This window comes from Lacerta agilis, chromosome 15, assembly GCF_009819535.1.
Source record: "Lacerta agilis isolate rLacAgi1 chromosome 15, rLacAgi1.pri, whole genome shotgun sequence".
Taxonomy (NCBI): domain Eukaryota; kingdom Metazoa; phylum Chordata; class Lepidosauria; order Squamata; family Lacertidae; genus Lacerta; species Lacerta agilis.
In genome coordinates this window covers 41,028,551-41,054,356 of record NC_046326.1, presented here as the reverse complement: position 1 = coordinate 41,054,356, position 25,806 = coordinate 41,028,551, and the positions used below count along the sequence as shown (strand labels likewise).

The following is a 25,806-nucleotide window of genomic DNA, read 5'->3' as shown; positions in this document are numbered from 1 at the left end:
CTTTGGACAATGTGGAGACAAGGGAGAAGCAGGCAGTTGGGGGAAAGGGAGAGCCACGGCCCATGGAAACCTCCTATGAGACAGAACGTCCACCACCTCCAAAGATTAGGATTAAGATTCCTCCCAATTTGAGGTAAGGTGTTTCCTTCAGGAGTCAAGCCATCTACTTCAGGGCTGGGGATCATCTGTGGCCCTCTGGAAGTCGGTGGACAACAACTTCCATCATGGCCATGTTGGCTGCTATCCATATTTGTTGACACTCTTAAAGAGTTCTGAAAGGTAAACCACCCAGAGCCATCTGGAAATGCACTGGATTAATCAGTCTCCAAGGACGGGCCATACTAAGAGATCTTCCACCTCTGCAGAGGGGGAAAGATACTGAAAGCCTAAATCTCCAGCCCTTCCTGGAGAAGCTTCCATGGATTGAACTTGGGACCTTCTGCATGCAAAGCAGGATCTCTACCACTGAGGTATAGTCCTTCCTAGACGAGCTGGTTGGCATCCATCTGTCTCGGGAGACAATGGAAAAGTGTGCCTTTGGGGGTGAAGTCAAACCTGCAAGGGATTCTCACATGGCGGGCTTAATATTGCCAGCCAGTCACATCTATAGTATAAAACGCTATGATACCAACATAACATCCATTGATTCCCTGAATAAAAAAAATCCCAGGAACTATAGTTTGTTAAAGGTTCTGAGAGTTAGGAGACCTCTAATAGCGCTACAATTCCCAGAGAGCTTTAGCAGTCCGTTCCTCTCTTCCATGAGAACTCTGGAAATTGTAACTCTGCGAGGGGAACTGGAGTCTCTTAATAACTCTACACACCCTTAACAAACAGTTCCCAGGACTCTTTGGAAGAAGCCATGACTGTTTAAACTGGTATGATGCTGCTTTAAATGTATGCTGCAGATGTGGCCTTTGTTCATTCTGCTATTCTTCCACAGTAAAGAGAAGACTTTTAACAAGGACCGCCTCTTTGGTGCTATCGTGAGGGGGAACCCTGAGGAGCTGGATGGACTGGGGGACTATTTGAGAAGAAGTGGCAAATATCTTACCAACTCTGAGTACACAGGTGGGCATGAGCCTGAGAGCTGGGGCTATTATCATTATTATTAGTAGTAGCTGTAGTAGCAGTAGTATTACTTCTCATTGATGTGAATTAAAATAACTTGTGGATGAAAACAGAACAGTTTCTGAAAGGCTCAGTCTGCCATCTTGATTCAGTTGAGCAGACAAAAAACTGTTTCCTGATCTTGCAAATCATCATGCAATATATGATTACAATACCTTAAGAGGTGTCCAAATACACAGTTCAGTTTTGAAAGGTTCAACCCATCATATTGAATCAAAACAGATCCCAGTTGTATCCAAACTTAGACAAAAACCTGCTGCTTGGTCACAGGGGCCAACATGCAAAAGTTGGTTAAAATCAGCGCAGTTTTGAAATGCATATTCTGCCATATTGATTCAAAATAGTCACCTGGTTTTGGACCTTACATATTTTGTGGCCATTGATTTTGTAACTGCAAGTTTCCCTATTGTACAACTGTTGCTTCAGACATACAATTTTTTTTAAAAAAAAACTTAACATCCCAATTAATGTGAAATTTGTTGAAAAATAGTTGGTACTTACAAATTAGTGTTGTTTATGGGAATGCATGTACACCATCTGACTGCAGGATATGTTGGGTTCAATCATTATGTGACCCAGCTACACAGATTTCATGACCCAGTTGAACAGGCTGAGAAACGCTGTAGTAAATGATGTCGTAAGGACCCACAGCACAGTGGTACATTTACCTGTTTTGTGTGCAGAAGACCCTAGGTTAAATCCCTGTGAAGTTCCAGTGAAAAGGATCTGAGAGCAGGTGAGGAGCAAGGCTAGAAATTGCAGATAAGTTCAGTTCAGTTAACAAAGTGAACCAACTTAATTCACAAATCCAAATTTGCTCTTCCCTGAATGTTTGAAATGCGGGTGGGGTAACTTATTTGGCCTCCTGGCATGAGACTTTCTTGACCTTTATGCACATATCTTGTGATTAAAATATTTAGTCTCTGTGTAAAGACAGCAGATAAATATTTTCATCTTGATTAGCTAGTTCTATTGGTCCAAAGAATCATAGATCTGCTGGGTCTCTGTTAGGTTTCAAAATAGCTACAACTCAATATTGTTTTCAAGACTGAGGGATCCTCTTTCCTTCTAGACAACTTTTGAACACAATCCTTAATTTGGAGATGAGCTCTTTTGTGAAGGCCTTCTAAAATTCACCTGGTAGTCCATCTAAAGCTTTACAGCACCCTTCTGAGTTTCTTTCCTTGGATATTCTTAAAGCATTTGATAGACTTGAATGACCTTTTAAACTGTCCTTGTTAGAAAAAAAGAAATTCAGTTCTCCAAACAAAGGATGGAAATCCCTTCTCTTCCAGATGGAGAAACGGGCAAGACCTGCTTGATGAAGGCCTTGCTGAATTTAAAAGATGGGGCAAACCCCACCATCCCTTTGCTGTTGAAGATAGACAAGGAGACCAAGAACCCAAGGCCTCTGATCAATGTAGCTTGTAAGGATAGCTTCTATAAAGGTAAGGACCTAGGGGTGGGGAGACAGCATTAAAAAAAGAACTCCTCCACTCGGGCGTAGGAGAACATGCTTGTTTTCTATGTTTGACTTCTTTAATGATTTTCTTTCATGCCATTTTTGTTCTGCTAGGCCACACAGCACTCCACATTGCCATTGAGACGAGAAATCTAGATCTGATCAAGCTCCTGGTGGAGAACGGCGCAGACATCCATGCCAAGGCCTGTGGAAAGTTCTTCCACCAGCAAGAGAAAGGGGCATGCTTCTACTTTGGTAGGTTGATACTGTGTGCCTAAAGTCTGCTGTCACAGATTCTTGAAGTGGGTGCTGAGTTTCTGTAACTTGTGCCAAAAGCAGCCATTCCTCTCCCAGCTTTGCTTCCGCTTATCTCCTTCCTCCTCCAGGTGAGCTTCCCCTCTCCTTAGCTGCTTGCACCAACCAACCAGAAGTGATCAGCTATCTCCTGGATAACCCTCATCAGAAGGCCAACCTGGCAGAGCAGGATTCCCTGGGCAACACAGTCCTCCACGCCTTGGTGATGGCGGCCGATGATGCGGATAAGAAGAACAGGGAGCTGGTGATCGAGATGTACAACAAGATCCTGATGCACAGTGCCACGCTCAACCTACGCCAGAAACTGGAGGAATTAACCAACAGGGAAGGCTTCAACCCTTTGACCCTGGCTGTCAAGACTGGAAAGATAGAGGTATGTCAGTTGGGAGCTTAGCATCAGCTGCATTTCTGAGCAGAGGAACCTGTGACCTTCCAAGATGTTGTTGGACTCCAGCTCCCATCATTCTCCTGGCTGCTGGCTACACTGGCTACTTGGAGACGGAAGTCCAACAATATCTGGAAGGCAGCATCTTCATGTCATGCTAGCAGAGATTCAGGCCACACAAGATAGGTCAGTGCTGTCAACCTCCAGGTAGGAGGCTGAGAGTGAGAGGGCAACTTGCAGAAGGCAACTTAAGAAGATTTGTACCAGGGGATACATGATTTCACAAGTCTGCCATTACAGTGCACAAGCTCAGATATCATGTCCCAAGTTCAACTCTCAAGGCTTCTCTATACAACCCTTGGGACTATTTTTAGGCTTCACACCCTCCAAGCTATAGCCGTCTCTGGCAGAACTGTAGTGGTTCGGGGTCACGGGGGATTGAACTCCTGTTACTATTTCTGCAGCACAATGATGGGCCTCATATGATGTTTAAGTAGAAATAATCATAAATGTTGGAAGGAAAAACCCAAAGAAAATTCCTGCCCCTACTTGGTCTTTCTTAGATCTTCAAGTACATTATTCACCGTGAAATCAAAGACCCGGAGTACCGTCACCTTTCGCGGAAGTTCACTGAATGGACCTATGGGCCTGTCCACATCTCTCTCTACGACCTGACCTCCATTGACAGCTATGAGGAGAACTCTGTGTTGGACATTCTTGCCTACAGCAGCGATACTCCGGTGAGATGATCGACAAAGGTGACTTGTCTGCTTCAAAATAATCCCTAAGGGAGATCCTTCAGTTCTCTCTGCGTCTAGACTTCTCTCTTCAGGGAGATTTTCTTGGTGCCATCTTTGTTTTATTTCCAGTACTGAGCAACACCCCCTTAAAAAAAGTTTGCACAGACCGATTAGATACTTGTTTTATTCTTTGAAGATGTCTCCACGAGAATAAATTAATTGTGGTCTTCCCAAAGGCACTGGTTGGCCACTGTGTGACACTAGATGGGCCATTGGCCTAATCCAGGAGGGCTACTATTGTCTTGGAGAGTCTTGATTTGGTGCCTTTGTGGATACTTATTTTGGGAAAACAAAATAGGTTACCTTGATCGATGGCCTCTCCCTATAAAAAGCTGTAATATAAAATCTTGGATTGCTATACTTTATCTGTTTTTATGACATTTGTTTTGGCATTTTAATACTGATTTGTTCTATTGTACATGGCTTAGAAAATTTGAAACAATTGTGCAGTTTAATATCCTGAAACAAACATATAAACACCAGTAAAGGTCATAGGCTAAATAAGCTGTGGTTTCGTGCAACTTGGAGCAGGGCTAGGGTACCCTCTGGCCCTCCATATGTTTTGGGGCTCCAACTACCACCAGCCTCAGCTTGGCTAATAACCAGGGATGGTGGGGCCTGAATCAATGAATTGTTTTCTTTCTTTCTCCTACATACAGAAGCGGTACGAGATGGTAGTTCTGGAACCTATAAACAAGCTTCTTCAAAGCAAATGGGACTCCTTTGCTGCCATGAGATTTTACATCAGTTTTTTCTCTTATGTGGTGTTCATGTCAGTGTTCTCAGCTGTTGCTTATCATCGGCCTCTGGAGGGGAAGGTAACAGCAGTTTTGGTGCTTGGGGGATACAGAGAGGGAGGCAGAGAAAGGTGGAGGGTTGCTCTCTAGGCGCAGAGGTGTGGAAGCTCCCTGTTTGTTCTATGGGGCCCTTTTGGGCCAAGCTGCACGCACCTGCCCATACATGATGTAGGGTAAGGGTGGGAGAGAGATTCAATTTAGTTTGCGCTGAAAGGCAAACCTACCGGTACTTAATTTGCACTTTATGACCTGAAAGGCAATCATCCTTTGAAAATCACATTTCCCGAATCTTTCACTGCAGTTCTGCAGCCAAGCAACGTGTACCAAAGATGAACAAGTGTGCATTATTATGGATATATCAGTGGAAGATGACATACAAAAGTTTGTTATGTTAGGGACAGTTGGTGTGCCAAATTTGCATTTAAATTTGGTGTGCCAAATTTGCATTTAAAGGCAAACCTACCTAATTTCCACTTTTCGTAACAATCCATAGACTGAAACGCGACCATCCTTTCACATTCTCTGAATTTTACAATGCAATTCTCCATCCAAACAGCATGTACAAAAAAGAGAATGAAATGCATGTACTTAGAACAATGTGTGCATAGCTTTTTGTGAGAATGTTTCTAAAATGGGAATCCATTTTCATGACTTTTTTCTTTATTGCAAACTGCTGCAGGGAACCAGAATGGAGGTCTTTAAGCGGAGGATTGACAGCCATCTGTCAGGAATGCTTTGATGGTGTTTCCTGCTTGGCAGGGGGTTGGACTGGATGGCCCTTGTGGTCTCTTCCAACTCTATGATTCTATGAAGATTGGAGAAAGTGAGAAAAGGAGAGAAGCCAGAACTGACAGATCCATACATCTATAGTTGTTAGGGAAATAAAGTTGTGTAGGTCAAAAAGAGGGTAGCATCAACCAGTTGATTGACACTGGCAACACCCTCTTCAGACTTCTCTGCAGCTTTTTGCAAACCCTGACAAATAGTTGATTGTCTCTGCTTTTATCTTAATGAATTACTTAAGTTCTCTCTCCCCAACCTATCTTTTTTAAACTTCACAGCCTCCTTTTCCAGTGACATTCACTGCTGGAGATGTATTGAGGCTCATTGGCCAGTTCATTGTCTTAACTGGAGGCGTGTATCTCCTCATTGATCAGGTACAACATACTCTTATTGCTCTTCCTGCTGCTGTTTGGGATGTGTTTGATGTCTTAGGTTGGCTACAGAAAGCCAGAAGAAAATAGGACTGGCTGCAGAATTAAAGGTAAAGGTAAAAGGACTCCTGACCATTAGGTCCAGTCACAGACGACTCTGGGGTTGCGGCGCTCATCTTGCTTTATTGATTGAGGGAGCCGGCATACAGCTTCCAGGTCATGTGGCCAGCATGACTAAGCCGCTCCTGGTGAACCAGAGCAGCGCACTGAAATGCCGTTTACCTTCCCGCCAGAGCAGTACCTATATCTACTTGCACTTTGATGTGCTTTTGAACTGCTAGGATGGCAGGAGCAGGGACTGAACAATGGGAGCTCACCCCGTCGTGAGGATTCGAACCACTGACCTTCTGAGAGCCCTAGGCTCTGTGGTTTAACCCGCGGCTGCAGAATTATAGAGCATCAAATCTTTCATTTTAAAATAATTAACAAAGTACCTAGTCCTTAAAGTTCCACACACATAACCATGATTTGTTTATCCTAACTATGGTTAATTTGGACATACAAGCTTACAACATCAGACTCACTATGTTTTTTTCAATCAACCCACCATGATGTGAAGCCTTGGGGGGGAAAATAGGTGATATCCTAACTAACCCAAGAGATATCCTAACCCAAGGATACGATAAAGCAAAAATGAATATTTCACAGAGAATTAGAGGCACGGGGGGAGAACACTGAGGAAGAGTTGTTCTGCATGCTCCAAAACCAATCATTTAGGAACACTGAAATCACAAGCTGCTAAAGTTTCAAGAGACCATTGTGCAAGTTCTGTCATGCACAACTTCAAGGAAAACACAAATTAAACCACTGAGATAGAAGATCTGGAGCACTCCAGATGATTTGCCTGTGTATGTACCTGGCCTGTATGTATACCTGGTCATGAAGAGTCAGACACGACTAAACAACAACAACAATACCTGGCTGAAAGGCGACACATGGGTGTCTGCACTGATCATTGCAATGCATCGCTAATTAATACCGTATAATTTTAGAAGGTTGTTCAGACTTAGTTCTGACTTATCATGAAGGGATCTTGCACTTCTGAATTTGCCACTGCACTATTTCTGCTGTACTGACAAGAGTGTTCCTGTCCATTTGCTTATTAGGCTATTTACCTGTGGAGAAGGCGCCGGTCGCTGACAACTCTGCTTCAGGATGGCTACATCGAGATTTTTCTGTATGTTGGGGGGGGGGGGTGGGAGAGAAGAGGGTTGTTGTTTTTTAAAGTTGTTTTAAAACTGTTTTAACTGATAGTTTTATTGTTTCATGCTTTTTGTAAAGAGCTTTGATTTATTTATTTTTTACATTCAAGCAGCACAAAACTTTTATGAAATAAATCATAGAATCCTAGAGTTGGAAGAGACCCCAAGGGCCACCCAGTCCAACCCCCTGCCAAGCAGGAAACACCATCAAAGCATTCCTGACAGATGGCTGTCAAGCCTCCGCTTAAAGACCTCCAGTGAGGTGTAGTGGTTAAGAGCGGTAGACTCGTAATCTGGGGAACCGGGTTCGTGTCTCCACTCCTCCACATGCAGCTGCTGGGTGACCTTGGGCTAGTCACACTTCTCTGAAGTCTCTCAGCCCCACTCACCTCACAGAGTGTTTGTTGTGGGGGAGGAAGGGAAAGGAGATTGTTAGCCGCTTTGAGACTCCTTCGGGTAGTGAAAAGCGGGATATCAAATCCAAACTCTTCTTCTTCTTCTTCTCCAAAGAAGGAGACTCCACCACACTCCTTGGCAGCAAATTCCACTGTCCAACAGCTCTTACTTTCAGGAAGTTCTTCCTAATGTTTAGGTGGAATCTTCTTTCTTGTAGTTTGAATCCATTGCTCCGTGTCCGCTTCTCTGGAGCAGCAGAAAACAACCTTTCTCCCTCCTCTATATGACTTCCTTTTATATATTTGAACATGGCTATCATATCACCCCTTAACCTTCTCTTCTCCAGGCTAAACATACCCAGCTCCCTAAGCCGTTCCTCATAATATTTTTTTGTGTGGAATTACTGAAGCCAAGGTCTCTCATTGGGACATTTATAATGTAGTTGTGGTTTGTTCCTGCTTCACCGGTCATAGTTTACCCCCTAGGACAAATCAGAAGCCCTGCTTTGAATGTAATGCAATATCCAAACCATGGCTTAGCTCTGGGTACTGTGTGGCGGCAGCAGGACCAAGGGAGGAGTGAAGAGGCTGCCTTTCCCCCACTGAATATCCACCCTGTAGCTCATTCATGCTTAGCTGTGACATTTGGCTTAGCTTTTGTGTGGTAGGCAGGCCAAGCAGACTCCTGTATGCCTGAAAGGCGCCTTCTCTAAGTGGAGTCATCTCTACATCCCACCTCACCCCCCCCCCCATTTTCTCATAGGCTGTTGCAGTCAGTGACCCTGCTGGTTTCGGCAGTGATGTACCTTGCAGGGCTGGAAGATTACCTGTCTTTGATGGTTTTCTCCCTCCTGCTCGGCTGGATAAACCTGCTGTATTACATGCGAGGCTTTCAGCAGACTGGGATCTACGTTGTCATGATACACAAGGTTGGTATAACTCCATATTCTAAAGGTCTAACAGCCTGTATTCCCATGCTTTACTTTGCTGCATGTTCTGCAATTTTCAATCTCTGCTTGCGCCCTCTCACCAAAGAGTACTCCGAAACCTGGATCTAGGTATCTGAAGAAGTGTGCATGCACACGAAAGCTCATACCAAGAACAATCTTGGTTGGTCTCTAAGGTGCTACTGGAAGGATTTTTTTTATTTTTTTAAATTTTGTTTTGACTATGGCAGACCAACACGGCTACCTACCTGTAACTGGATCTAGGCATTCAGGAAATTGCCTCTTTATTTTTTCCTTTCTGCCAAATATCAAAATATGAAAACCAACACACTGTACATAATAGACCAGACACACCTTTCTCTTGAAACTTAAGCACCTGGTGTTTGCAGTGTTCTTAAATGCTCAGTTTGCAGCATACAGAACTCCTCCTCCTCCTCCTCCTCCTCCTCCTCCTCCTCCTCCTCCTCCTCCTCCTCCCCTCCGTGTTCTCCCTGTCACTCACCTTCTTCAGAGTGACCCTAGGAGCCCACCCTCCGTGGTTGACTCACTTCTGCTTACTCCAATTTCCTCCAAAAGGGGTGTGATGATTCCACCAGTGTGGTGTAGTGGTTAAGAGCGGTAGACTCGTTATCTGGGGAACTGGGTTCGCATCTCCACTCCTCCACATGCAGCTGCTGGGTGACCTTGGGCTAGTCACACTTCTCTGAAGTCTCTCAGCCCCACTCACCTCACATTGTGTTTGTTGTGGGGGAGGAAGGGAAAGGAGAATGTTAGCCGCTTTGAGACTCCTTCGGGTAGTGAAAAGCGGGATATCAAATCCAAACTCCTCTTCTTCTTCTTCTTCTTCTTCTTCTTCTTCTTCTTCTTCTTCTTCTTCTTCTTCTTCTTCTTCTTCCCTTTTATGCAGTTTAACCTGCCTCATAGGCTTGCTGTGTGAGGTTAAGCCTGTTGGTTATATGAAGCTGATTAATCCCACACTTCAAGTAAACACAAATTAAGTCACTGAGAAGGAAGATTTTGGAGCACTCAAATAATTTGCCCATGTGATTTGCTCAGAAAAGTTGATTTAACTGAATGGCAACACATGGAGATGAGTACTGCTTATTGCAACGCATCCCTAAATATTGTTATATATTTCTAATATTGTACAAACTTTGAGTTGTATAATATTAGAAGGGTGCATGGCTGTGAGGGCACGTTTCTGTGGATACCATGAAGGGACCCTGCATTTCTGAATTCGCAACCACACTACTGTTAAACAGCAAGGGAATGTGATTGGCCCAAGGTCAACCACTTGAAAGTCACCCTTGGGCAAAAATCTGAACCCGAGTCTCTGCCCAGTCCTCCATCATGCTGGGGTTCCTCAATTCACTTATATCCTGCTCTGCGTTCCAGGCTATTCTGCGGAACCTCATCCATTTCCTCATGGTCTATGTGATCTTCCTCTTCAGCTTTTCAACAGGTGAGTCTCTATCTGTCCTAACAGGGAAGGGCCAGAACTGGCAGCAGAAGCCAGAATCCTACCCACTTCCTCCTTTAGCAGCACCGTTGACTGTTTTTTTTCCAGATGCATCCAATATACGAAGACAAGGGGAAATGACACATAGTATTAATCATGCCTAGTAATCATGCCGCTTGATCTCAGTTGCAAGGCTGGCCCTGCTATTAGGCAGAGTAAGGGGATTCATTGATATTCGTGCATTCCACTCTCCCCTGCAAAGGCCAGGGTAAAGGGGTGTGTCTTTGGCATATTACGGAAACTATATAATGGAAGTGCCCAATGCACCTCTGTGGGGAGAAGTTTCCACAACTTAGGGGCTACTACAGAGAATGTCCTTTCTTGGGTCACCTACCCCAAACTTCAGAGGGTCACAGAACTTCCAAGGAGCCCCCTCTGCTGCTCTTAATGCCCAGGAGGGTCTGTAGGGAAGTAGGTGGGGTTCCCCCCCAAAAAAGCTGTTTGGGGCCTATGTCATTTATGACATGAAACACTCACGTGAGCGCATCAAATTGGACCTGGAAACGAACTGGCAACCCAAGATGAGTTGTGGATGGCACAGTCTCTGACTGGTAGGTCCTGAGTTGTGACATCTTTCGGGGTAGGATTCTCATGCAAATAGAGAGGTTTACAAGGAGATTCTTCAAGGACCCCCTGATTTAAATATTCTGATGTATCATTTCAGCCCTTGTCATACTTACCGGGGAGGTTCCCCAGCCAGCCCAGAATGGGTCTTCCCTCGTCAGCAGTGATGGCAAAGACCAAGTCAAGTATGTCGGGCTGTTGCAGACTTCCCTGGAGCTGTTCAAGTTCACCATTGGGATGGGGGAGTTGGAGTTTCAAGAGAAGATAAGGTTCAGGTACTTTGTGATGTTCCTCCTGCTCTTCTATGTCATCATGACTTACATCCTCCTGCTGAACATGCTGATTGCCCTGATGAGCGAGACGGTCACCGAGGTCTCTGAAGACGGTCAAAAGATCTGGAAGCTGCAGGTAAGTCCAGAACCACTGGCGCTTTTTCTGCTGGGTGGGGCAAAATATGAGCCAGGGCCAGTACACCAAAGGCCCCTCCAGACTGGTTGTTTCTGTGTGCTCTGCAACATGTCTCTTTGCTTAATTCATTGGTGTTGAAAAGCACGGTTGGCATTGTTCACTGGCCAGGGAACATAAAGCTATATGTTGCGGCATACAGATCCTGTAAATAAATAAGGACACAAATTCCTGTCTCCTCATTCCCCAACTCTTGATCCCACTCTGACAGCTGCCTATTCGCTCAACCCTGACAAAGGATTCACACATAAGGAGAGCCCTGATGGAACAAGGTCAGATTAAAAGCCCATGTGGTTCAGCACCCTGTTCCAAAGTGGCCCCCTGGGTGCCTATGGCAAGTCTACAAGTGGGACAGCATTTCAGAGCATCTGCTTTGCATGCAGAAGGTCCCAGGTTCAAGCCCTCCAGTTTTCAGGAAAGGGCTGAGAATGTCCCTCGCGCCTGAAACCCTCAAGAGCCACTTCCAGTCAGGTCAACTATACAGAGCTAGATGGAGGAGTGGTCTGACTTCATATAAGACAGCTTCCACTGCTCCTATTCAAATCACCCCTAAATCTGAAAATGTGACTATTCCTCCTGAATTGTACCCACAGCGAGCAACTGCTATTATGGAGTTGGAGAAAAGCTGGGTTTGGCATTGGCAGAAACCCAAGCGATCTGGTTGCCAGCTGTCTATCGGCTCTGAAGACGAGAAAGATAAGAGATATTTTTTCCGGTGAGTTTGACTGTGCCCTGCACTGTTGCAGGTCCATAGAGCAACAAGGGCTACACAGATAAGCAAATATATATTGACTTTGTCTTTCCCCCAAGTGGGTGATGGGATTCAGGTGGTTCACCATTTACCGTATTTGTATGTTTTGCAGAGTAGAAGAGCTTGATTGGGCTAACTGGAAGAAAGAGGTGGGAGTCCTCAAGGAGGATCCTGCAGACTCAGACCACAACGAGACAGTGTCAAAAGGCAAGTGAAGAACAAAACCCTACTGCAGATGTGGAGAACCTGTGACCCTCCAGTACATCCAGTGTTTGGGGATGATGGGAGTTGTAGTCCAACAACATCTGGAGGTTCACCAAACCTGTCCTAAACAAGACTAGGGGAACCTGCAGCCTTCCAGATGCACAATTACAACCCTCAGCAGGCAGCATGGCCCAATGCTCAGGGGTGATGGGAGTTGATATCCTGCCACAACTGGAGGAAACCACAGGCAATCCACCTCTCTGTTACTCAAAAGCCTTGCTTAACTTCTTGCCTTCACAGTCATTAATGCACTATCAGGCAAGGCTATGTGGCACTTGAGGCTATTGTACAGCACCACAGCCTGCTTGTGGCTCTCTCTTCTTTGGCTGGCCAGCAGGTGATGTTGCTTTATCAGAATCAGGAAACCAGTTGCAGGAGAAAGTCTCATGCCTGCAGCTGAGTGACTTCTCCTGGCTAAAGAGTATTTTTGTTTTATTTATTTTTTAAGATAATATTCATGATGTCACAACTGCTCTCTCTATACTTCCTAGATTTTCAGAAGCACTACAGGTTTTCAGGAAAGAGTCTTTCTCAGTTCTTTATGGAGGAGCCAGGATTTTTGTTTTTTAAAAAACATTTTTTTATGTTGGAGATGCGGATTAAACAAAGCAGATTACATACATATCTTCTTGGATTGTTCTCAAATAGAAATGTTCTGAAAATCTCTTCAGGCTAATATCTCTGATATGTTAGGATACCATATACCCTTGGATCCTAAAATATCTCTGCTTGGTTATCTAAAAGATGTTATTTTGGAAAATGATCAAGAAATAATGTTCAACCCTATAACTACTGCTATGATTAGAATTGTTAAAGGGTGGGGCATATATCCTACTTTATCTGAATGTTGTGAAAATTTAGTCCATGGTAAGTATGATTAAACTAACATTATATAAACCAGCCTAACTTTGTTTTGGAGGGGAAATGAAATTTTTGATTTGTTTTGGAACAAGAAGTTCAGTGATTATATCCAACCTCATGCTGCTTTCAACCTGCTATAATAGTATTTCTTTATGCTCTTTATCTTTGGTTCATTTTTTAAAATAAATAAAAAATAATAATTTATAAGAAGAGGAAGAAAGCCATACAATAATGAAGGGGGAATGGATTTTGGGGGAGCTTTATTTCATTCCAGACAAAAATATGCCTAGAGTTTTGCACCACAATCATGAGTGGACAGGAAGTGAAGGCAGAAAGATATCAGGAGGAGATAGCAGGGATCGAACCTGGGACCTTCTGCATACAAAGGCCCAGCTACGGCCCCTCCTAACTTATTTGCCTGGGCACAACCGCTGGCCTCCTTGGAGACTTGCCTGTTCTTGCTTCACAGCCTTGATAGATACTTCCCCATTCTGTCCCATTCCAGGGAAGCGCCTGTTGAACCGAGTGTCTCAGGGGGCGAGGGCACGTTTCACAATGCCGGAGGTGGCGGAGGAACAGACGCCGCTGCGAGACGGAAGCCACTGAGGGAGAGAACGCCAGGAGGGCATGATGGATTGCTCAGACCACATGAACGCCCACCTCTCCAGCTATGCTCCTTAAACTGCTTGAGAGCAATCTGAACACGGCAACAACAAAACAAATCACTGTTAAGGGTGCCTTTTACAGTCTTGCTTTAGAGCAGGCACGTCCAACAGGTAGATCATGACCTACCGTTAGATCACTGTGGTAGATCACTGGTAGAGCACTGGCTCCCCCCAAAGAATCCCAACAACTTTGGCTCCCCTAAAAAAGCTCAACATAATTGCCCTACACCCTTTCTTCCCCCCTAAAAAAACCCCTACAACTTTGTCATGAACCGCTAAAAACGGGCCTTCCTCCTTCCTAAAAAAAGCTCAACAATTTTGACCTGAACCCCCCAAAAGGTGGTAGATCACCGCCAGTCTTTAACTCTGTGAGTAGATCACAGTCTCTTGGGAGTTCAAAGAGTTTCCTATCAAACAGTTTCAGCCGAAGAACATCAGAAGGGCCTGGCTGCAGTGCAGTGAGACCTGGGTGTCGTGCCCTGGGACGCAGGTGGATGTCAGTAACACTCACTAATTCAGACAACTTCATGTAGCAGGTAGAAGAATAGCAACATTTTGCATGAAACGGAAAAACAATAATGAATTTATAAACTTTGCTCAAAACTATCTGTTGCTGTAGTAATTAGGAGCAGGCTGCTCTGACCAATGAGATTAGTTTTAGGGGTCCACAGGCTGTTCATGCATTCTGTTATCCAATCATATTGCTGAAAGGGATTGTTCACGAGCTAGAGAGTGTTATGAAAGCATTTGAATTTTGCATTCTAGGTCCAGAATTTGGAGAGCTCCTCTGCATCATTTATGCTTACTTGCAACCTGCAATAAAATCTGAACTCCTCCCACGATGCTGCTGTCTTTATTTGGCTAAAAAGCACACCTAAGTAAAGGGCTGCCCCCTCCCCCCCAACCAATTTGTGAAGACTGAGTGCATAAAATGATGGATGTGATGACCAGAGAAGGGGTTACTTGCGTTTCCATCAGGGGCGGGGCTGGGTGGAAAGGATTAATTTTGACCATCACCCCCTCTCTTTTGGCTGCTGCCAAAATTGTCAGGGTCTTGCAAGGCTTGCCCCAAGGTGGTTTGTTGCCAGGGGAACACACATAAGCCCTGCTCACTTCATTAAGATGAAGTAGGAGGCTTTCTTCAGCATCCTTCCAACCCCTGAGCCGAAATTCCTCAGGATGTGAATAAAGGCAGTCTCTGCAGAACTCGCTGCCTTTGGAAAGTACAGCTTGCCCATATGTCTATGGGGCGTTAGAAGTTTGGAAGCCAAGCTGATGCTCCATTTGCAGCTTAAACCAACCAGCAATGATGGAGTGATGTTAACCCCACCCCGGGTAACAACTTTCTTGCTAAAGATCTCCTGAAAGGGCAGCTTGGCTGAGTGCCTTAGTTTTTCAGACAGAGCGCCACCTATAGTTGGAGCAGCGACACAACATTTAAACCTCTGGGCGGCTTCCAACATTTATTTTAAAAAAACATTTAAAAAGAATGATCTGTTTATGAATTTGCATTTTGAGCATTAATGTGAGCTTATTGGTCCCTACTGCAGAGAGAGACAGAGAGAGAGAGAGAGAGACCCCCACTTGAGGGTGCTGTGGTACCCATGGGCCTCACATTGGGGATCCCAGGTCTAAGCTCCTTTTAAACCACCTGAGTTGGTGGCTGATGGTGTAGGACATTTGGGTGCCCTTGGGCCAGTTGCTACCTTCCCAGCCTAGCCTACCCCACAGGGTTGCTGTGAAGATGAAGCAGAGAGGGAAGTGGGGGATACATGCATGTTCCACCGTGAGCTCTGTGGAGGGTAAGTGTGATAGAAATGTACCGTAATAAATAAAAATAATGGTGTAGCAAATGCCATCGTTTAAGAATATACTACATTAAGAAGTTCCTCCTTTGGTCTCTCCTGAATCTTTCAGCATTTGGCTTCATGAGATGACCCTGTTGTGGGTTCTCATATTCTGGCAGAGGGAAAGCAGCTTCTTAGCTACTGTATTTAAAAATGTGCCCAAATTAATATTGGTCTGCCTAGTAGCCCAGTGTTGCCTGCACTGACTGGCAGTGGCTTTCCAGGCTCCTAGAAAGAGAAAGGTCATTCCCGGAACTCGCTCCTCAAGATCCTTGTAAGCAAAGATAATTGGGATTTGAACCTGGGGCCGTCTGCATGCAAAGCTGGATAGCAGCTTCCATCAGCCAACTTGGTCTGTAGTCAGGGGTGAGGCAAGTTGTAGCCCAGCAGCATCCAGTGAACCAAATATCACACACACACCCTTTCTCTGGGTAGGGTGCCAACAAGTGTGGCAGTCCCTAGATAAAATCTGTCCTTCAGGTGGTGCTGTTTTTGGCCTGGAAAGTGTCAGAGCACCCAAAGAAAACTATGGCAGGTGAGTAGAGTCTGGGGCCTGTTCTATCTACAACCACCTTTCCCCTCTCTGAACGAAGCAGCAAATGTAGCCTAGAAGATGTTGCTTTTCAAAATTTCGGAAGATAGAGCGTATGATGAGTTACCGGTAAAAGGTAAATTGGGGAGCTGGCTAGATTATTATCAAATACACGATGTGTATTTAAAAGACAAGAAAATAAAAGGTTTTGAATATCAAAACTCAGTATTAGATAAAACTCTGATCCAGAGTAATACCAAACCACTGTCTAGACTATACGACTTCCTACTTGAATGGCACACCAAAGATGAAGAGATCAAGGCAGTAATGACGAGATGGGCAATGGATATAGGATATAACTTAGACTATGATAAATGGGTTAAACTATGGACCTGTGGAATAAAATCCACTGCCTGTACGTTGCTAAAGGAAAATCTGTACAAGATGATGTACAGGTGGTACCTTACACCATCTAAACTATTTAAAATGTATAAATCAGGTAGTAAGAACTGTTGGAAGTGCGACAAGGAGGAAGGAGAGTTTCTTACATGTGGTGAAAATGTGAGAGTGTTAAAAAATACTGGGATAGAATTTACAATGAACCAAAGAAAATTTTCAAATACACTTTTAAGAAAAGACCAGAAGCCTTCCTGTTGGGAATGGTAGCCGATGACGTTAAGAAAAGCGATAAAAAAAAATTCTGTATGTATGCAACTACAGGGGCAATATTGTTATTAGCACAGGTATGGAAGCAACAGCAAATATCTTCAATAGAAGACTGGAGACAAAAAATAATGGAATATGCGGAAATTGCTAAATTAACAGGAAAAAATCAGACAACATGAGGCAATTTTCGACAGGGAATGGAATAAATTTATGGATTACATAGCAGTAGAGTTGAAATAAATCACATTTGGCATTTGAACTTCTCAAATACATAAACTTTATTGGATCAACAAAGGGGAAACAAGCAAATTAATTATGTATATACATGCCACAAAATCCTTTGTGCGTTAAGTGTAACTTTTTATGTTTTAAGTAAAACAAAGCGCTGTAAAACATGAATGAAGGAAGACAGCTAAGGAAGCTTGGAAGCCATTGTAGATATAGGAAACGTGTGTGTAAATAGAAATTAGTGAGAATCTAAAAACAGTAAACATCAAATGTGTAAATGAGAAAATGAATGTAAAATACTTGTTCATGTCATACATGTTATGTTGACAAAAAATGAAAAATAAATAAAAATTATTGTGGAAAAAAACACCAAAATTTCGGAAGACAAAAGACGTGCGGCCCACAGACAGGTGCAAAACTGAAACCCCTTTGAGTGGGCTTGAAAGAGAGCAGGTGGAGGAAAGGTGGTACGTGAAGATAGCCTTTGATGCAAGCGGCGCTTCGGCTTCGCCTGAAGCCTCAGAGGCTCAACCACATCTTGAAACTCATGTGAGCAAACCCACAACGGGCTTGTCTCGAGTTGTGTCTCATCAGTGACAGAGGCAGCCGTTCTGGAAAAGGCCTCCCCTCTTTCACACCACGAGCGGCTGCTTCTCGTGAGTTTTATCTCAGAAGCTTTTGCACTGTTCACCCAGGAGCATCTCAGCCATGACCACTCTTCAGTTCCTCCTCCTGCTTCTGGGTAAGTGAATCATCTCTTCTGCACAATTAACAGAAATATATATATATATATATATATCTTTTTAATGTAGCGCTGGTGGCGATATTTTTCTGTCCACCTCCCTGCATCCTTTTTGCACGACATAGGAAGCTACTGTGCATATACTGAAGTCCATCCAAATAGAAAATTCTTTCCAGTAGCACCTTATAGACCAACTGAGTTTGTTCTTGGTATGAGCTTTCGTGTGCATGCACACGAAAGCTCATACCAAGAACAAACTCAGTTGGTCTATAAGGTGCTACTGGAAAGAATTTTCTATTTTGTTTCGACTATGGCAGACCAACACGACTACCCATCTGTAACTGAAGTCCATCCAGTTTAGTATTGTCTACTGTCCAGTTCAGTGGCTCTCGGGGGGTTTAGACAAGGGGACATTTCCAGCCCTACCTGGAGCTGCTGAAGATTGGACCTAGGACCTTCTGCATGAAAACCAAGTGCTCTGGCACTGAGCTACAGCTCCTCCTCTAAAGATAAAGCAAGATTCTAGTCCTCGTTATTCCGATTTAAACAGGAAGCTGCCTTATGCCATGGTCAGAACATCGGTCCATCAAGCCCAATATTGTTGACTGGGCATGGCTCCCCAGGGTTTCAGGCGGGGGTCTCTCCCAGCCCTACCTGCAGATGCTGGGCTTTGAACTCTGCTTGCAAAGAGCAGAATCATGTGCCTTCCTCAGATTATCTGGGATGTGATTTTAGGTTATGTTCCTCCTCCCCCAATCCAAACTGTATCCTATCGTGCTTTCCAAGCACAAAAGCTTCTTTCAAAGTGGTTTGCAATTATTTACTCTTTTTTTAAAAAAAAAACTTCAAAAGAATTCATTCAGTAAATGAAACAAGTCATGGAGAAACCTAGTATAAAGCAGTTTTTGCAACACTGTATGTGCTTTTAAAAATACTCAGGCCCCAAATATCGGCCCCTACAGACTTCCACAGATATAAAAATCAGTGGAGGGGGACCCCCAGAAGCATGGAAGGGGGGCAGCCCTGGAGCGAAGCATTTTCTGCAGCAGCCCCCCAAGCTGTGGGACTCCCTCCCCACGGAGCTGTGTTGGACACCTTCACTGTCAAGTTTTCAATATGAAGATGCATCTCCTTTGACAACTGAGATGTACATTCTTGGGACCAACTGTATTCCTGAGACAGTCATTTGTTTTAAACTGTTTTTAATGTCTCGTTTTAAATTGTCGGGGTCTGCCTTGGGACCTTAGGGTGAAGAGCAGGTCAAGAAATCAGATTAATAACAGCAGCAGCAGCAGCAACAACACCCCAATTCTCCAAGTCGCCGTGTCGATAAAATAGCTCAGGAAGCTTCAAGTTTTCCAAAAGTTGTTGATTACCGGTAGTTAATACATGTTGCACTTAGCACCAAGGCAGGCTTCTGTTTCATAGGAGAAGACCTGTAGCTCAGTGGTTGTGCTTCGCACGGAGAAGGTTTGATCCTCGGTGTCTCCAGGTAGGGCTGGGAATTGTCCCCTGTCACAGGGCACTTCGGGTGGGATTCAGTCACACACCCTGCAAATCCGGGCTGCACCATCATCCTTGATGAGGAGGCCCTGCGCTTTGCCAAAACACTGAATATTCTTTTCTTTTCTTTTTTAAGTATTTTTATTAAAGATTTTCTTGATTTACAAAAGTACAGGTATGTGCAGTGTCTCTTTCCCCCCCATGTAACATTTTTGCAAGTCAGTTTCGTTTGTTGAGACATTAGGAAGGAAAGGGGGAAAGAGGTGGAGCAGAGGGGGAAGATGGGTGAGGGTGGGGTCGGATGACGATGTTTCTATTTTACATAATATATGTAGGGTTTGAGGTCAGCGTCGCTTGTGCAGGTTTTCTGTTGTTCGCTTGTGTTCCTTTGATGGTGAGACTCGTAACGCACCTCCTCTCAGCAGCCAGAAACACCAATAACCAGACACTGGAAAGACCTGTCAGGACTAAGCATGGACCAATGGTACCAAATAGTATGGGAAACAGCCTTACTAGAAAAATTAACCAATAAGCTGAAACTGACACGGGGACAAAAAGAAGAAGATGCTTTCACCCCGGTATATAGTAATAATAATAATAATAATAATAATAATAATTTGTTATATATACCCCACCCATCTCTTTGTTATATATTTCCCCAGCCACTCTGGGCGGCTTCCAACAGAACATTAAAATACAATAATCTATTAAACATTAAAAGCCTCCCTAAACAGGGCTGCCTCCAGGTGTCTTCTAAAAGTCTGGTGGTTGTTTTTCTCTTTGACATCTGGTGGGAGGGAGTTCCACAGGGCGGGCACCGCTATAAAGGGGTATGGCTCCCCTTTATCACACACACACAGCCCAACAAGACAACGACAGAAATCCGCCAACAGCATACAAATCAATATGACTGAACATTCATTTTGTGAAAAAGGGAAGTGAAGGAGAAATGCTCTGGAGAGCGTGGTGGGCTGACGCAATGTCTCCTCTGACCTCCCCACAAATAAGTCAGAATGAATACTCAATAAACAGGTCACCTGGAAGACCCCTCAAACGCTGCTGCTGGCCCTGCCAGTCAGTGAGGCGGTGAGAGGGCATGTGTTTTCTAGACTCATGGGGGATCCACGCTTGTGTTTTACTGGAACACTCAAAACCACTTCTTCTTCTTTGGCGATCACTCGTAGCCGAGCACGATGGTCTTCCAAAGCAGGGTTTTATCAGTGAGTCCATAAGTGACTGCGGAGGCCGATTCTGGATCCACACGTCCTTTCACCGTGGGGACGTTAGGTTTCCGGGCGGGAATTGATCCCGCTGAGGGTTTGCCAAGCGTGCCTTCCTCTTAGCGCGTTTCTCCCTTGCGCCCTGAGTTCGAGTGTCTTCAAAGCCCACGGCACCTTTGGTAAAGGCTGTTCTCCAACTGGAGCGCTCGCAGGCCAGCGTTTCCCAGTTGTCGTTGTTTATACTACTTTTTTTTTAACATTTGCCTTGGGAGAGTCTTTAAACCTCTTTTGTTGACCACCAACATTACGCTTTCCACTAACCACTAACCGGATCCCAATGCGAAAGATGCACACTTGGGAATTATAATGAGCATTTGCCAAATTTTCACCTAAGAAAACCCTAACTCCTTTTGGCGCTTGAGATGTATATTTTAGGACCCACCTTATTTTTGTGATTGTAAGTTCTAAAAATAAAAATAATAATAATTATTATTATCATTATTATTTTACATTACAAAAAGCACTACAACAAAACCCACACTCCCTCCCACCCTTTCTGAAGACGCGAGGTCAGAGCTCACATCTCTTAAATTGTCATAGTCCATTTGTGTGACATACAGTCATAGCAAGCAACATTTCTTTAATATGAAGTGGAGAAGGTCCCACGTTCTCCTCTTTTGCACTGCGCATAATAAAAGGACGCCAATCCACTGGATACGTGTCTTTTTGTTTCATTTCCATTGCTATTTTTAGTTTAATGGTTAATTTTTCCGTCAGCGCTAATGGCCAGACTATTTTTTTATGCTGAGTCGTCAATGTTGCACCTTCTGAGAATTTCCAGTATTACCAGCCTGGCTCCTAATAAAGCCGGCCGAAAAGATGCTTAAAATGCAGGTTCAGACTGTCTTCCTAGAAAAGATTAAGTAAAATCTGGGCCACTGACTAGACTTTGTTATCTCCAATTTCTTTAAACACATCCTCTCAGAATGTGGCCACCTTATCACAAGTCCACCACATTTACATTGCAAGTAATTTTAAGCAGCTTTAACATTGTGTTTTAAATGTCACACAAACTGCCCCGGGACCTTAAAGTGAAGGACAGATGATGAATCACGATAATAGTAATAATAATAATTTTAAACGCTGAGGCACATTTCACATCATGTCTGGCTTGGGTCTGAGCTGAGATAATTTCCTTTTCCACGAAAACTGTTCTGCTCTGTACCTTCTTACGTACCTGATGCACAAATCAGTGTTGCCTACGTACCGATCTGATCCATGCATTAAAGGTTTTGGGCAAATTTGATTCAGCTGTAAAAGATTCACCTTCAGGAATTATAATGAGCCTTTGCAAATTTCCAGCTAAGGAAAGGCAAAGAAAATACCTCCTCCCCCCCCCTTTCGCTGCATGTTAAATGCTGAGACACATTTAGCGTCATGTCTAGTTTGGATCTGAGCTGCTATGCCACAGAAACCACGGTGCTCTGCAAGACTTCTTCAAGATGAGACTTCCCCATCTAGAAAAATGTGTTCTCAGGGGGTTGGGGAGCTTAGTCATATCAATAAAAATAGCAGTTCCATCCCACACTTGCACTGAACCTGTTGTTTAAAGCAGCAGCACCTACTGTTGGAACTCCCAGCCCATTGATGTTAGAAAGATGCCTTCACTGCATCGTTTTCGGCACCTGCAAAAAAAAATGTTTGTTTCGGCAACCTTACCAGAGCATATAATTTTGGCCTGCACTTTTAACATGTAATTTTTATTGTCTCCTTTGACTGGGCTCAGCCATCCAGGGGTCCTTTACCTTTTTTGTTTTTGTTTTAACAGACTGGTATTCTTCCTTCTAGAATTATCATTAAGGCCAGAGTATTCTGGAACCCTGGTGGGGCCCAAGGAATGGACCTGCTGTAGACATTGCAGGTTCAGTCTGCCGTCTTGATTCAAAACGTTGTCCAACCGTATCCAAGCATAGACAAAAACCTGCTCCACGACTTCAGGAACCCTTGTGCAAAATTTGCTTAAAATCAGTGCAAGAGAAGAAAGCGGGTGAGCCCAAGACTCCACACTGGGCATTATGTAACACTAAACCAAGGTTTGGAGTTACATCTGAACCACTGCTGTATCAGAACCATAGCTTTCCTGCCCAACTTGTGGCTTCTTTCTCCTTCCTAGAATAAGGTGGAAAGGATCTCCAAAGGCCATTGAGTCGAACCCCTGCTGCCAGTGGGCTAGGTGGCCACCCACCACCCTCTGTTAAAAACCCACTGACTTCTGAGGCAGCCCGTTCCATTGCTGTATCACCAGAATGTACTTCCTAATGTTTAAACCAATTCCCACTTGCTGTCATTTCAACCCGCCAGTCACTCATGGTCTTTCTCTCTCAGCTCTAGAACCTCTGAAGAGCTTTAATGTTGATACCAGCTGGAGTTGGGTCTCACCACAAGTCTCCTCATCCTTTGGACATCAGGTTTTCCAACACACAGATGGGCAACGGAACTGGTAAGGGGAAGCGTCTTGAGGCTGGTTGAGAGGAAAAGGAAACTGCCCCACTTCCTGCAACTGCCTTGCTCACTGAAAAGCCAATGCCATAGACAGAGGAGATTCCCATAATCACTCGTTTATTCAGCTGAGTAAAACAGAGTGGGCGAGCCACGCTCACCAGTGTGATGGTGAAGCCACGCCAAATAGCCTTTGTTCATACTTTTTACAGGCATCCCCCCTCCCTTTCCCCCTGTTGTAAGAATTTTAAGGTATTTTATTTATATATAATAATTATTATTAATGTACCAAAACAAATAAGGCCACATGTCTGAAAAGCAGCGCAGGACAGGCCTCACTCCATTTTGACTCCCAACTGACCAAGTATTTCTTTGTCTCAGGAACAAAGGGGGGGCGGGTTGCCCCTCCAGCTACTCAGAAGCCCTCTGCCTGAGTGATAATCTCTGGCATCCTGATACCTTGTGTCAGACAAAAGGGTGTGATTAACTTGGCTGGGATATAGGGAAATGTAAATATCTTTTGTTTCACCTGATGGGTTTTTGGTGGAGGGCAAGAGGAGACATGGGGGCAGGGTCCAAGATGCTCAGATCACTGTTACCTACCAGACCCTCCCAATTTGTGATGTACCAGTAATTCTAATGTATGGAGGGGTGGTCTTCAGCTGGAGGGGGGGCAATTTAAAAAATCTATATAGGAGCCTGCGCGCCTTTGTTCGTGGTCTTTTGCTTGCAAAAACACCCTGCTGCAGCAGTTCTAATAAAGGGCTACCGCCTTGCTTTGGGAGATTCTGTATCGTCTCTATTTATTCATAAGTGCTCTTGAGAGGAGGGGAGCCCTACTAAGGCTCTCCCCCGGGTTCGTGGACTTCCTTTCTGGGGTTGAACCTAATTTTTATTACATTCCTTTCGGGGTTCCTTGCGCTGTTCGAAATAGGACACCCTGGGAGACCTTGAAGGAGAGAGCTGCCTGGCAGAGGGAGGTTTTCCTGAAAATCACCTAGCAACGTTATCTGGTCTTCACATATTTGTGGCTCACCCTCCTAAATTCTAAAGCAGGCAGTGTTTTTTTTACAGAAGCAAAATGGCATCAGTTAAGCCAGGGGTCAGCAACCTAAAGCCCATGGGCTGGAAGCAGCCCGCAGAGGTAATTTGACTGGCCCACGAACCAAGTTGCCTGCTTGCGCGCTGTGCTAAACCGGCGTGGCGCGGCTACACACTTCCGTGGCGCCGAAAATCATGTCTGCGCACTCTCATGCGCGATCCAGCCCACGGAGCGATCTTCGCGGGACCGATCCAGCCCAGGCAAAATAAACCTTGCTGACCCCTGAGTTAGGCTAACCAAAAAAACAGGACAAGATCAGGCCTCTGTGGCTTTTCCTGAGACCCCGCACTTTCATTTATTTTGGAGATTTTGAAAAACAAAAATTTTAAAAAAGCTCAGCAAATTTGGCCGCCTCCCTGCCAAAAAAACGAAGCTCAACAGCTTTTGTGTCTGGATCGTGGCTCTCCAGATCTCTACTTTCACAGAGTTTCACACAAAATAGCAGGCTGGGTATATTCTCCATTTCTTTGGATCTGACCATTCTTATCCCCACTGCTCTTCTTCTATTCTCTGTTTGCTAAGAGACCTTCTCTTTCTCTCTCTCTCCCCCCCCCCACCCAAAAAAGGATTGTAGCTGCTTCCTTGGGGCCAGGCGACTTGGGCAAGCTGTATAAATGCAACCCGCAGGATAACCATTGCGAAGCAGTAAGCTTAGGCGGTACGTACTCTTCTTCATTTTTCATATTCGTGAATCCATGCCTGGTATTTCTTCAAAAGTATGCAAGGCAAGGCAGCTCGTGCAAAACCAACCCAGTGCAAGATAAAATAAAAAACAGGAGCAAAAACAAAAAAACAAAAACAAAACCTTTTACAAATATAAGTTTAAAAATACAGCCTTAAAAAAAAAAAAAACCAAAGGCAGGCTGCAACCTGGAAAACCAACAAACATAGGAAGCTGCCTTATCCCAAGTCAGATCAGTAGTCCATCTAGCTCTGTATTGCCTACACTGACTGGCAGCAGCTCTCCAGTCGCAAATGACTCTGGGGTTGCAGCGCTCATCTCACTTTACTGGCTGAGGGAGCTGGCGTACAGCTTCTGGGTCATGTGGCTGGCCTGACTAAGCCGCTCCTGGCGAACCAGAGCAGCGCACGGAAACGCTATTTACCTTCCCGCCGAAGTGGTACCTATTTATCTACTTGCACTTTGACGTGCTTTCAAACTGCTAGGTGGGCAGGAGCTGGGACCGAGCAACGGGAGCTCACCCCGTCGCGGGGATTTGAACCGCCAACCTTCTGATCGGCAAGCCCCAGGCTCAAGAAACGTAAATGGATACAAAATAAGGGATGTCCCATATTAAAAGAACTTACTTTGCAAATGACACCTTTTCTAAGGATTTTTGTCATTCCGCAAACCTTGGGGTTCAGCCAAATATTAAGAAAGCTGATATTCGTGGTGTGCTTCGGTAGTACTCACCCTCAAACATTGCGAGTACAATGAGTGGTTGTCCAATTATGCAGCAATATTCTTTCTGTTGCTTATTTCTTCCATGAGCCCTTATTTCTTGTGATTCTTTCCAGCACAATTTTCTCTCTGTTCTGCTGGTTGGTGAATAATAATAATAATAATAATAATAATAAATATTTATATATGTCACCCATTTGACTGGGTTCCCCCAGCCACTCTGGGTGGCTTCCAACAAATTAAAACACAATATGACATCAAACATTAAAACCTTCCCCAAACAGTGGAACAGCAGAATAGAGGAGGTGAAAAGAATTTGTGTGTGTGT

The 25,806-nt window shown here is 44.4% G+C and overlaps 1 protein-coding gene across 1 annotated transcript; it reads left to right on the top strand.

Annotated features, from left to right (window-relative positions):
- The first annotated feature begins 908 nt into the window (after window positions 1-908).
- LOC117060379 (transient receptor potential cation channel subfamily V member 2-like) lies at window positions 909-12,169 on the top strand. Its single transcript, XM_033172595.1, has 13 exons — window positions 909-1,071; window positions 2,427-2,579; window positions 2,708-2,848; window positions 2,980-3,281; window positions 3,857-4,033; window positions 4,753-4,911; window positions 5,952-6,047; window positions 7,211-7,281; window positions 8,465-8,630; window positions 10,044-10,110; window positions 10,832-11,139; window positions 11,790-11,911; window positions 12,060-12,169. Exons 1-13 carry the CDS (start codon window positions 909-911, stop codon window positions 12,160-12,162), a joined length of 2,028 nt encoding a protein of 675 aa, XP_033028486.1. The 3' UTR covers window positions 12,163-12,169.
- Window positions 12,170-25,806: the final 13,637 nt, after the last annotated feature.